We start from the raw sequence: 13,735 nt of genomic DNA on the forward strand, positions 1-13,735 counted from the left end.
TATTCACTTTCATTTTAAAATCAGCTTCACTCCTCTAGGAAATAATATCTTTATAAAAAGAGAAGATAGGCCAGGCGTGGTGGCTCAAGCCTGTAATCCCAGCACTTTGGGAGGTCGAGACGGGCGGATCACAAGGTCAGGAGATCGAGACCATCCTGGCTAACACGGTGAAACCCTGTCTTTACTAAAAAAAAAAAAAGTACAAAAAATTAGCCGGGTGAGGTGGCGGGCGCCTGTAGTCCCAGCTACTTGGGAGGCTGAGGCAGGAGAATGACGTAAACCCGGGAGGCGGAGCTTGCAGTAAGCTGAGATCCGGCCACTGCACTCCAGCCTGGGGGACAGAGCCAGACTCCGTCTCAAAAAAAAAAAAAAAAAAAAAAAGAGAAGATAAAATTTTAATAAGTATCAGAAGAAATGGAAATTTTGAGAGTACAGTCCTATTTAGCAGCCCAGTTTCCTTCTGAATCACTATTCCAATCCTAAGTCCCACAACTTTTTGTCTCCTTTTGTGTGAATGTTTCTTATATCCATCCAATAGAGACAGGATGAAATATCACACTGCTATTAGGTGTTAATTTGTACATCAGACTGGCAGTCTCTTAAATCTGATGTTCATTTACCTTTTTACGTCTATAAGAAGAATTTTTAAATATTTAATTTATTTAAGATTAAGTTTTTTAGAAAATACTTGAGTTACAAGAATACAGAGTAAAAAGGAATGATTAGTTAGTTGGGTTTAATCAATAAAGAAAAGATGGGTTTTATTTTTAAATTTCTTTTGGTATATAGTAGGTATATATATTTATGGGGGAGTTTTCTTTTTTAAAGGAAGAAATAAATGTGGGTTAATAAAGGGAAAGATTGGGGAAAGGCATTACACGTTTGGAATGGAATATGTAAAGACAGACAAGAATGTGCAAGTTGAATGAAATGATTAGAATCAGACAGACTTCACTATAATAAAAATTTATTGTAAGACATAATAGGAGATTAAACAGGTGAGAGAGGTATTGGAAGTGAAAAGTGACTTACAGTTCAGGATTAAAAGTAGCAGCACTTGTAGTAAAAAGTAGTGAGCAATTTTGAGTCCTTAAGCAGAATAGTTAACACACGCACACAAATGGTTTTTGAGGAAGCGTATCCTAACAATAGATTGGAATTCAAGGGACAAGATCAGAGGTGCTTCTGTTACTCTAAGTGTGAGTTGATGATACAGTTGTGGTAACAGGAATCAAGGGGACAAATTGGAGAGATGTTTTCTGTAAAGAATTGTCAGGCTTAGGAGACTGGAATTAATTGAATGTGGATTATAGGAGAAGAGACATCAAAAATACTTTTAGTTTTATATGCCTTGGGCTCAGGAACATGGTAATGTTACTTGTATTGGACATTTTCTAATCAGCTGGAGGATGGGAGCAATACGGAATGTGATTCATAAACTATGTGAAAATGATGACATTGCAATCATATGTAGCTCCCATAGTATTTTCAGGAGAACAAGGCTTTTCTTCTTTGCATTTCTTTCTTTCTTTTTTTTCTTTTGTAATAAAGGTAATTCCTAGACCTGGGACTGGTATAACTATAGGAGAAAAAGGAAACATTGGGTTGCCTGGCTTGCCCGGAGAAAAAGGAGAGCGAGGATTTCCTGGAATACAGGGTCCACCTGGCCTTCCTGGACCTCCAGGTAAATGAGATTGCATTTATGGCCTTGTGCTTATAGCATCCTTACTAATCCATGTATACTTTTTATCAGATCAGTTCCATGGTAAGCATGGAAGTAGAAGACACAAGTCCTTTTTAATTGACAGATACTTCCCAAATCTCACTATACCTTCTCTCACCATATTACTCACTTGTACTTTAAAAAAGCCCAAGTGAATAGTGTCCTTTAATCCTAAGATTCCCGTTTCTACATTTTATTTTTTATTGATATATAATTGCACATATTTATGGGATACATGTGATATTTTAATACATGGGTACAATGTATGATGATCAAATCAAGGTAACTAGAATATCTGTTACCTCAAGTATTTATCTTTTCTTTATGTTGGGAACATTCAAAATCTTCTCTTCTAGCTGTTTTGAAATATACAATAAGTTGTTGTTGACTGTTGTGAATCTACTGTGCTACGAAACACTGAAACTTATTGCTTCTATCTAACTGTATGTTTATACCCATTAACCAACCTTTCTTCATTCCCCCTGACCCTTCCCAGCCCCTGGTAACCATCATTCTCTCTACCTCCATGAGATCAACTTTTTTCTTAACCTCCTACATAAGAATGAGAACATGCATTTGTATTTGCCTTTCTGTGCCTGGCTTATTTCACTTAACATAATGTCCTTCAGGTTCATCCATGTTACTGAAAATGACAGAACTTCGTTCTTTTATGGGCGAATAATATTCCATTATGTATTTATACCACATTTCCTTTATCTGTTCATCCACTGATGAACATTCAGGTTGATTTCATATCTTGGCTATTGTGAATAGTGCTGCAGTAAACATGGGAGTGCAGATATCTCTTTGAATTACTAATTTATTTTCTTTTGGATATATACCCAGACGTGAGATTGCTGGAACATATGGTAGTTCTATTTTTAGTTTTTCGAAGAACCTCCATACTTTTTTCCTTAATTGTTGCATTAATTTACATTCCCACCAACAGTGTATGAGTTCTCTCTTCTCTGCATCCTTGCAGCATCTGTTATTTTTTTGTCTTTTTGATGATAGCCATATTAACTGGGGTACATTTTATTATTGCTATATTACACCAAACAATTCTGAGATTTAATAGGCAAATCATCACACTTTTCATGCTAATAGGGAAGGATATTCTCCCCAAGTAATGCCTAGTTTTGCAAGATTTCCTGTATAAAAATGGCAAGCAGCATTATCCACCTAAAATTTCAGAAACACCTAACTGGAAATCCCCATGGTGATTTTGTTATAAAATAAAATCTTAGAGCTCAATACTGAGTTTTATATTATTGCCTTTGAAAACACACAGTATAGTTGAACATTTCTAATTTGGCCACAAATTGAGTACTGCCCTTATCTAGAATGTTTATTTGGATGTTCTCTGAAATAGGCTAATAATAGTGATGTATGTAAAATTTCCAGATGCATGTGGTACAGTGCCTGGCACACATACATATTCAATAAATTATTATTCCTTTTCCTTCAAAAATATGTGGCTAATGAAATACAAAATGATGAGATGAGTGATAGTGATCTTTCCCAAGAGAAAGAAAATAAATATAGGTTCCATTATGCTCTAAATGTGAACTTCAGATTCCTAAATGTGAATTTCAGATTCCTAATCTCAAGATAGTGAACTAAATACATACTGTATCTGGAAAATTGAAATAAAGAATTATCTCAGGATGCAGTAAAAGAGATAAGGAGTTGGGAAGTATGAATGAAAAGTTAAGAGGTATAAAGGATAAACCTAGAAGCTCCAAAATTATCTCATGAGGGAGGTCAAGGAGGAGAGAATGGGACAAGAGGCAGCATTTGAAAAAAATAATGGCTGAGAACTTCCATCTATTAAAAAACACATACATCACTATGGAAAAGCTCATGAAGCACTAAGCAAGAGTAAAATAATAGTAATGCAAAGACCCATAACTAGACACATTGTAGGGATATTTCAGAATTCAGGGATAAAAAGAAGCGCTTAAAAACTATTTGAGCACAAAAAGCCGATCACCTACAAAGCAGTGAGTCAGAGGATGAGAATGGAGCACATTTTCAAAGTGATAAGGACAAATTACTATGAATTAGGGATTCTGTATTATACTAAACTATCATCCTAATGTGAAGATGAGATACATAGGAAGTTTAACACCTTCAGACTGTCTCTGAAATAGTTACTGAAGGTTTTACTCCAAAAAGAAAAAAGGAATTCTCGATAAAATGAGAATAGCGGTAGCATGCAAGAACCAAAGCTTAGAAAATATATTAGTAAAGCATATTAAGTCTAAATCAGTACTGGTCATTTTTTAAAAAGATGTTTTAAGTAACAACTTGGAGCTATAATTGTAAGCATTATTAACCTGTGATGTGTAGATGCAGAGAGAATAAAGAGAAGTGTTTTGTCTTGTTAGGGAAAGATAATATAAATCTTGTTAACTGTATAAATTTTTAGAAATATATAGGTTTAAGTACGTAGGTTAAAATATTAATAGTAGCCACTAGAGAAGAATAGAAATAAAATGTATAACTTACACACCAATTGAAGAAAGAAAATGACTAAAAATCTCTTATATAAGTTAGGATTGGGGCAAAATAAAGACAAATCTGGGCAAATAGAAAATAAAATATAAGATGACAAGAAGAAGTTAAATATAAGTCAGTAACTCCAACAAATTTGAAAGAACTAAACACTGATTAAAAGACACTGACTAAAATTGAAATTAAAAATACCTATATATAGTGTGTAGTAGACATATCTAAAGCAAAGTGACAGATACAATCTGAAAATAATGCAATATATATTGGGCAAATGCTATACATAAAACTGGTTTAGCAATTCTAATATAGTATGAAATATAATTAAATGCAAAACTTGAAACTATAAAAATTCTGGAAGAAAATGCAGGAAAAACTCTTCTGGACATTGACCTAGGCAAAGATTATGACTAAGACTTCAAAAGTAAATGCAACCAAAACAAAAATATACAATTGGGACTTAATTAAACTAAAGAGCTTCTACACAGCAAAAGAAACAATCAATGGAGTAAATAGCCTACAGAATTGGTGAAAATATTTGTAAACTGTGCATCTGGCAAAGGGCTAGTATCCAGAATCTATTAATATAAGGAACTTAAACAAATCAATAAGAGAAAAAAATAACCCCATTAAAAACTGGGCAAAAGACATGAACAGAACACTTCTTAAAATAAGACATACATGTGGCCAACAAACATGAAAAAATGCTTAACATCGCTAATCAGCAAATAAATGCAAAGTCAAACCACAATGAGATACTAACTCAAACGTTAGAATGGCTATTATTAAAAAGTCATAAAATAACAAATTTGGGCAAGAATGTGGAGGTCATAGTTATATATTGTTGGTGGGAATTTAAATTAGTTCAACTACTGTGGAAAGCAGTTTGGAGATTTGCCAAAGAACTAAAAGTAGAACTAGCATTCCACCCAGCAGTCGCACTACTGGGTATCTCCCCAAAGGAAATCATTCTACAAAAAGACACGTGCACTCATATGTTCATTGCAGCAGTATTCATCATAGCAAAGTCATGGAATCATCCTAAGTGTTCATCAGAAGTGGATTGGATAAAGAAAATGTGGTACATATGCACTAGGGAAGAATATGCAGCCATACAAACAATGAAATCATGTCCTTTGCAGCAACATGAATGCAGATCAAGGCCACTACCCTAAGTGAAATAACTCAGAAATAGAAAACCAAATACCATCTGTCCTCACTTAGAAGTGGGAGATAAACAATAGGTATGCATGGACATAAAGATGGAAACAATAGACATAGGAGGCTCCAAAAGTTGGGGAGATTGAAAAGCTACTTATTGGGTACATAGTCACTATTTGGGTGATGAGTTCGCTGGAAGCCTAAATGCCACCATCATGCAATATGCCCCTGTATTACTAACAAAGCTGCGTATGTACTTCCTGAATCTAAAATAAAAAAGAGACATTTCATATGAATAAATAGATAAATCATATCACAATGATTTAAAATTTATGAATCTTTATGTATCTAACAATATAGCTTTGAATGTATAAAGTGAAAATTGATAGCGTATGGGAAATAAACTGGCAAATCCCCAACATATCAAGTAGGTGAAAAATAAGGGTATAAATGATTTGAGCAACACAATTGAGCTGTATATATGGGGGAAAGAGAAATACTTTGTGTGCAGCAGAGAATATGCATTCTTTTTAAACATACATGGAATATTTAAATAAATTCATTCTATTAGAACATAAAGAAATATTTAAAAATTACATGCATGTCATTCTCTGTGATCACAGTGAAATAAAAAAGAAATTTACAACAAAATCACCAAAATTGTTTACAATTATATATTAAGAAACAATATAAATATTTCTAGACATAAAAAAGAAACAAAAGGAAATGACAGACTACTGAATGCTAAACAACAATGAAAGCACCTCATATCAAAACTCATTACTATAACTAAATCAGTACCCTTATCACAAAATCAGAAAGACTAAAACGAAATGACTTAAGTTTTTGAAAAAAGAAACAAGCACAAACAGAAGGAAAAGCTTGATAAAGATAAAAATAAAAATTAATAAATAGAAAACAAACTAAAAATGTAATTGAATAGGGAAAAATAAAAGATATTTTGAGTGAGAAGAGTTTGAAATTAACAAGTTTGCAAATACAATCAAGATAAAAATGAAAAAGAGCACAAATATAATCAGTAAAGAAAAAGATCATCATAATAAAAATCAAATTTTAAATTACAAGAAAACTATAAATGTGTTAAAATATTTTAAATTTGGATAAAATATAAATTTATCATGAAACAGGAAACAAATTAATTAAAAATGTTTTGAGAAAGTAGGAAACCTCAGTAGCTCAATTACCATAGAATATTTTAAAATGTTAGGGATCTCCATGAAAATGCATTGGTTGTATGGGTGGTTTTATCATTTTACAAACGAATTCTACCAAGTTATCAAAAAGCAGATAATTCCCAAATTTTAAACTATTTTCAGGACATTAAGAAAAATAAAGTTGGTGACAAAACCAGTACCAGCCACTGCAAAAACATATCAAATTGTAAAGACCATTGATGCTAGGAAGAAACTGCAGCAACTAACGAGCAAAATAACCAGCTAACATCATAATGACAGGATCAAATTCACACATAACAATATTAACCTTAAATGTAAATGTAAATGGGCTAAATGCTCCAATTAAAAGACACAGACTGGCAAATTGGATAGAGTCAAGATCCATCAGTGTGCTGTATTCAGGAGACCCATCTCACGTGCAGAGACACATAGGCTCAAAATAAAGAGATGGAAGAAGATCTGCCAAGCAAATGGAAAACAAAAAAAGTCAGGGGTGGCAATCCTAGTCTCTGATAAAACAGACTTTAAACCAACAAAGATCAAAAGAGACAAAGAAGGCCAATACATAATGGTAAAGAGATCAATTCAACAAGAAGAGTTAACTATCCTAAATATATATGCACCCAACACAGGAGCACCCAGATTCATAAAGCAAGTCCTTAGACACCTACAAAGAGACTTAGACTCCCACACAATAATAGTGGGAGACTTTAACACCCCACTGTCAACATTAGACAGATCAACGAGACAGAAAGTTAAAAAGGATATCCAGGAATTGAACTCAGCTCTGCACCAAGTGGACCTAATAGACATCTACAGAACTCTCCACCCCAAATCAACAGAATATACATTCTTCTCAGCACCACATCACACTTATTCCAAAATTGACTACATAGTTGGAAGTAAAGCACTCCTCAGCAAATGTAAAAGAACGGAAATTATAGCAAACTGTCTCTCAGATCACAGTGCAATCAAACTAGAACTCAGGATTAAGAAACTCACTCAAAACTGCTCAAATACATGGAAACCGAACAATCTGCTCCTGAATGACTACTGGGTACATAACGAAATGAAGGCAGAAATAAAGATGTTCTTTGAAACCAATGAGAACAAAGATACAACATACCAGAATCTCTGGGACACATTTAAAGGAGCGTGTAGAGGGAAATTGATAGCACTAAATGCCCACAAGAGAAAGCAGGAAAGACCTAAAATTGACACCCTAACATCACAATGAAAAGAACTAGAGAAGCAAGAGCAAACGCATTCAAAAGCTGGCAGAAGGCAAGAAATAACTAAGATCGGAGCAGAACTGTGATAGAGACACAAAAAACTCTCCAAAAAAATCAATGAATCCAGGAGATGGTTTTTTGAAAAGATCAACAAAATTGATAGACCGCTAGCAAAACTAATAAAGAAGAAAAGAGAGAAGAATGAAATAGATGCAATAAAAAATGATAAAGGGGATATCACCACGGACCCCACAGAAATACAAACTACCATCAGAGAATACTATAAACACCTCTACGCAAATCAACTATAAAATCTAGAAGAAATGGATAATTTCCTGGACACTTACACTCTTCCAAGACTAAACCAGGAAGAAGTTGAATCCCTGAATAGACCAATAGCAGGCTCTGAAATTGAGGCAATAATTAATAGCCTACCAATCAAAAAAAGTCCAGGACCAGATGGATTCACAGCTGAATTCTACCAGAGGTACAAGGAGGAGCTGGTACCATTCCTTCTGAAACGATTCCAATCAATTGAAAAAGAGGGAATCCTCCCTAACTCATTTTATGAGGCCAACATCATCCTGATACCAAAGCCTGGAAGAGACACAACAGAAAAAGAGAATTTTAGACCAATATCCCTGATGAACATCGATGCAAAAATCCTCAATAAAATACTGGCAAACTAAATCCAGTAGCACATCAAAAAGCTTATCCACCATGATCAAGTGGGCTTCATCCCTGGGATGCAAGGCTGGTTCAACATATGCAAATCAATAAACATAATCCAACATATAAACAGAAACATAGACAAAAACCACATGATTATCTGAATAGATGCAGAAAAGGCCTTTGACAAAATTCAACAGCCCTTCTTGCTAAAAACTCTCAATAAACTAGGTATTGATGGAACATATATCAGGATAATAAGAGCTATTTATGACAAACCCACAGCCAATATCATACTGAATGTGCAAAAACTGGAAGCATTCCCTTTGAAAACTGGCACAAGACAGGGATGCCCTCTCTCACCACTCCTATTCAACATGGTGTTGGAAGTTCTGGCCAGGGCAATCAGGCACAAGGAAGAAATAAAGGGTATTCAATTAGGAAAAGAGGAAGTCAAATTGTCCCTGTTTGCAGATGACATGACTGTATATTTAGAAAACTCCATCATCTCAGCCCAAAATCTCCTTAAGCTGATAAGCAACTTCAGCAAAGTCTCAGGATACAAAATCAATGTGTAAAAATCACAAGCATTCTTATACACTATCAACAGACAGAGAGCCAAATCATGAGTGAACTCCCATTCACAATTGCTTCAAAGAGAATAAAATACCTAGGAATCCAACTTACAAGGGATGTGAAGAGCTCTTCAAGGAGAACTGCAAACCATGCTCAACAAAATAAAAGAGGACACAAACAAATGGAAGAACATTCTATGCTCATGCATGGGAAGAATCAATATCGTGAAAATGGCCATACTGCCCAAGATAATTTATAGATTCAATCCCATCCCCATCAAGCTACCAATGACTTTCTTCACGGAATTGGAAAAAAACTGCTTTAAAGTTCATGTGGAACCAAAAAAGAGCCCGCATTGCCAAGACAATCCTAAGCCAAAAGAACAAAGCTGGAGGCATCACACTACCTGACTTGAAACTATACTGCAAGGCTACAATAACCAAAACAGCATGGTCCTGGTACCAAAACAGAGATGTAGACCAATGGAACAGAAAAGAGGCCTCAGAAATAACACCACACATCTATAAGCATCTGATCTTTGACAAACCTGGCAAAAACAAGAAATGGGGAAAGGATTCCCTATTTAATAAATAGTGCTGTGAAAACTGGCTAGCCATTTGTAGAAAGCTGAAACTGGATTGCTTCCTTACACCTTATACAAAAATTAATTCAAGATGGATTAAAGACTTAAATGTTAGACCTAAAACCATAAAAACCCTAGAAGAAAACCTAGGCAATACCATTCAGGACATAGGCATGGGCAAGGACTTCATGTCTAAAACACCAAAAGCAATGGCAACAAAAGCCAAAATAGACAAATGGGATCTAATTAAACTAAAGAACTTCTGCACAGCAAAAGAAACTACCGTCAGATTGAACAGGCAGCCTACAGAATGGGAGAAATTTTTTGCAATCTACCCATCTGACAAAGGGCTAATATCCAGAATCTACAAAGAACTCAAACAAACTTACATGAAAAAAAGAACCCCATCAAAAAGTGGGCAAAGGATATGAACAGACACTTCTTAAAAGAAGACATTTATGCAGCCAACAGACACATGAGAAAATGCTCATCATCACTGGCCATTGGAGAAATGCAAATCAAAACCACAATTAGATACCATCTCACACCCGTTAGAATGGTGATCATTAAAAAGTCAGGAAACAACAGGTGCTGGAGAGGATGTGGAGAAATAGGAACACTTTTACACTGTTGGTGGGACTGTAAACTAGTTCCACCATTGTGGAAAACAGGAAGGGGATCGTCACACACCGGGGCCTGTTGTGGGGTGGGAGGAGGTGGGAGGGTGGAGGGATAGAATTAGGAGATATACCTAATGTAAATGACGAGTTAATGGGTGCAGCACACCAACTTGGCACATGGATATATATGTAACAGACATGCACGTTGTGCACATGTATCCTAGAACTTAAAGTAAGAAAACAAAAACAAACAAAAGAAAAACACCAAAAGAAAAGCAAAAGGTATGCTGTAAAATAACAACAAAAAAAGTCAGTTTATTAGCATTGATACTAAACAACTAAGGAGATAACACTAGCAATAACCCAGTCTAATTTATGAACGTAGAAGCAATAATCCTAAATATCCAGAAGCATATTAAATTATGTGATATTATGACCAAGTAGATTTTACTCCAAGATTGCAAGGATGGATTGAGGTTACTGTGATTGAGTACATTGACAGAGTAAAAGAAAACAGGCCAATAGATGTGGAAAAATCAGTCAATACAATTCAATACCCATTCATTTTTAAAAGAAAGCTAAACCTCTTAAACTAGAATTAAAAGAGAGTTACCTTAACTTGATGAATCTATCTGCAGGACTGTATGGGAAATGTCATGCTTTGTGGTGAAACATCAGGAACATTTTTATTCAAGTCAGAAATAAGATCAAGATACTTAGAGTTACCAATGCTGTTTGTCCTTAAAGTGGAGATCCTAGCCCATGCACTAAATCTGGAAGAAAAAATGGTTGTAAGAATGGGGAAAAAGCCCAAATTTCAGTTATTCAGAGACCATCTGATTATCTACCAGAAAGCTTTAAAAAATCCATTGACAAATTCCCAGATCTTAAAGAGAATATGTGTGCAAGATGGCCAGATCTGCGTAGCATACTTAATTTGCCTTCCTCTTCACCAGCAAACATGTAAGAGAAAAAAATACACTTCACAATTGTAATAGTATTAAAATGCACAGTAGTTATAAAACAAACCCATGAATAACCCCAACAATACATGTGTAAGACTTCTTTGCAGAATTTTGTAAATTATTATTAAATAATATAAAATTACTAAATAAATGGAGAAATAAACTTAATTATTACTCGATGTGAAAAACCAATATTATAAACAGTTGATTCTACCAAAAATTAATCTTTAAATTCAAATTAATCCCATTCAGAATCCCAACAGTTTTTGAAAACGAAACTGACAAGTTGATTCTAAAATTTATTTAGAAAAGTAAATTTGTAAGTGTAGTGAAGATGGTTTTAAAAAAGAACAAAGATGAGCATATTTTCCTTAGCAGTTTTGAAAACATTACTAAGTTATAGTAACTAAAATGTGTGTTAATGGTGCATGAATCACCAGTGTAACAGAAGACTGTCCAGAAACAGAGCCATGTTTATATGGGAACATTGAAATACCTTTTTATGTTGTTAATGACTTTCTGGTATTTTTAAGATTATCAGATCATAGTGTCAAAGGATGGGGTTACTAGTAATTTCCAAAAGTAATAAAGCTACTTTAAATTATTGTTTCCTACCCTCAAACTGTTACTTACATTCTTTGAAATTTTTCAACCTTTTTTTCAGAGTTTTGAATCTCCTAGAAAAAAAATAATATAACCAGAATTATATGTTAAAGGAAGATCTTATTATTATCTAATGTCTCAATGATAACTAAAGTAACATCTCTAAGATGAGATCATTTTGATCACTTTTTTGAATCTCAGGGGCTGCAGTTGTGGGTCCTCCTGGCCCTCCTGGATTTCCTGGAGAAAGGGGTCAGAAAGGTGATGAAGGACCACCTGGAATTTCCATTCCTGGACCTCCTGGACTTGATGGACAGCCTGGGGCTCCTGGGCTTCCAGGGCCTCCTGGCCCTCCTGGACCTCACATCCCTCCTAGTAAGCTGTATTTTTCTCCTATTAAGTTCTATTTTTGCTTTTGTTTATAAGTAACTCTAGCTAAAGGTTGGCCTCATTTGTTGCATTTCTGATATCTAAGAAATTCTACTACTGCTTCTACTTTTTGGGTTTTAGTAGTTCTTGGATGTTTACATTTGCTCTTCAAATAGTATTTATCAACAATGTTGTATTTTCCTTTTGCTTATAGGTACTTGTATTTCTTCAGAGAAGTAACTGAAAAGCTTGTCAGGCTTTCTTTTGTTTAATCTTCTTGATATTTCACAACAATTAGCTTGCTATCCTTTCTTTATCTTACTCAGGTTATGAGATATGTGAAGCAGGCCCTCCAGGCCCCCCAGGATCTCCAGGTGATAAAGGACTCCAAGGAGAACAAGGAATTAAAGGTTTGATCTCCAGACATATTCATTCCTTCATTTTCTTCATTCTTTCAAATAATCAGCAAAATCCCCTGTATCATCCATCACACCTTAGCCACTGACTCCCATGGTCATACCCCAAGACCATCTCATTACCAATAGTGTTATACTTACATGATCTTGGTTTCATGCATCCCATTTTTTGCATCGCTCTCTTCTTTCTAGCTTACTACCTCTAGTAACCTGACTCCACCAATACTCCAACCCCACTGAGACCTAGCAACTTTGACTAATGCTTAACTCTTTGATGTCCTTTCTTCCCTCTTAACCTAGCTTAAATTCCATTATCAATCACTGCAATCAATTCCATTCATAAATCCATGATTCCTTTGCCCTTCTCTCACTTCATTGTACTCACTTGGAACAAAAGCATTATCCAAATTTTCACATTTTCTGAGCCTACACTTTTTCTTCTCTTCTCAAATTTTAGCAGTTCCTCCCCTATTCTGACCTTGTTTCCTACTTCACTGACCAATTAAAGCAGTAACAAGAGAACTTTCACAGATTGCCACCACCATATTTACTTACCTACTTGTACCTGTGCTCATATAGTCTCCCTTCTTGCATATTACTGTTACTGCTCCTATCTAAAGCCAGTTCTTCTATTTATACAATAGATTCCATTTCCTCTTGTTTCCCCAAGGATTTTTTTCCAGCAATTTTTGCCTCTCCCACATCACCAATTTTTTCCCTCTCTATTCAGTCATTCCCAGGAGCATACAAATATGCTTTTTTCACCTGTCTAAAAAAATAGGGTAATCCTACATTCCCTGCCAGCTGCTTCTCTATTTTTCTATTCCCATTTGCAACAAAACTTCCTAAGAATTTTCTACTCATTACCTCTAGATACTCTCCTCTTGTTTTCTCTTAGACATACTCCAATCAGGATTTTATCCCCTCTTCCCCCAACTCCCCACTGCCTACCACTCCACAAATGCTGGTCAGTTGCCAGCAGTCTATATCCTGCTAATCCAAATGTCAGGTCTGTCCTTTTTTTGCTTGCTTTTTGCCTTCTTTAAACATTTGCATCCCTTGGCTTTCAGTACATTACATTTCTTGTTCTTTTTCATTCCTCTGTGGT

At 35.0% G+C, this 13,735-nt stretch overlaps 1 protein-coding gene across 3 annotated transcripts in view; it reads left to right on the forward strand.

The window, feature by feature from the left end:
• Positions 1 to 13,735, forward strand: part of COL4A5 (collagen type IV alpha 5 chain) — a 298,599-nt gene that overhangs the window by 163,928 nt on the left and 120,936 nt on the right. For all 3 annotated transcript variants that reach the window (XM_030934587.1, XM_030934588.1, XM_030934589.1), the window contains 3 exons: positions 1,552 to 1,684; positions 12,044 to 12,217; positions 12,538 to 12,621. In XM_030934587.1, the coding sequence (XP_030790447.1) occupies positions 1,552 to 1,684; positions 12,044 to 12,217; positions 12,538 to 12,621 (391 nt within the window). The remainder of the gene's footprint in view (positions 1 to 1,551; positions 1,685 to 12,043; positions 12,218 to 12,537; positions 12,622 to 13,735) is intronic.

Source organism: Rhinopithecus roxellana, chromosome 7, assembly GCF_007565055.1.
Source record: "Rhinopithecus roxellana isolate Shanxi Qingling chromosome 7, ASM756505v1, whole genome shotgun sequence".
Lineage (NCBI taxonomy): Eukaryota > Metazoa > Chordata > Mammalia > Primates > Cercopithecidae > Rhinopithecus > Rhinopithecus roxellana.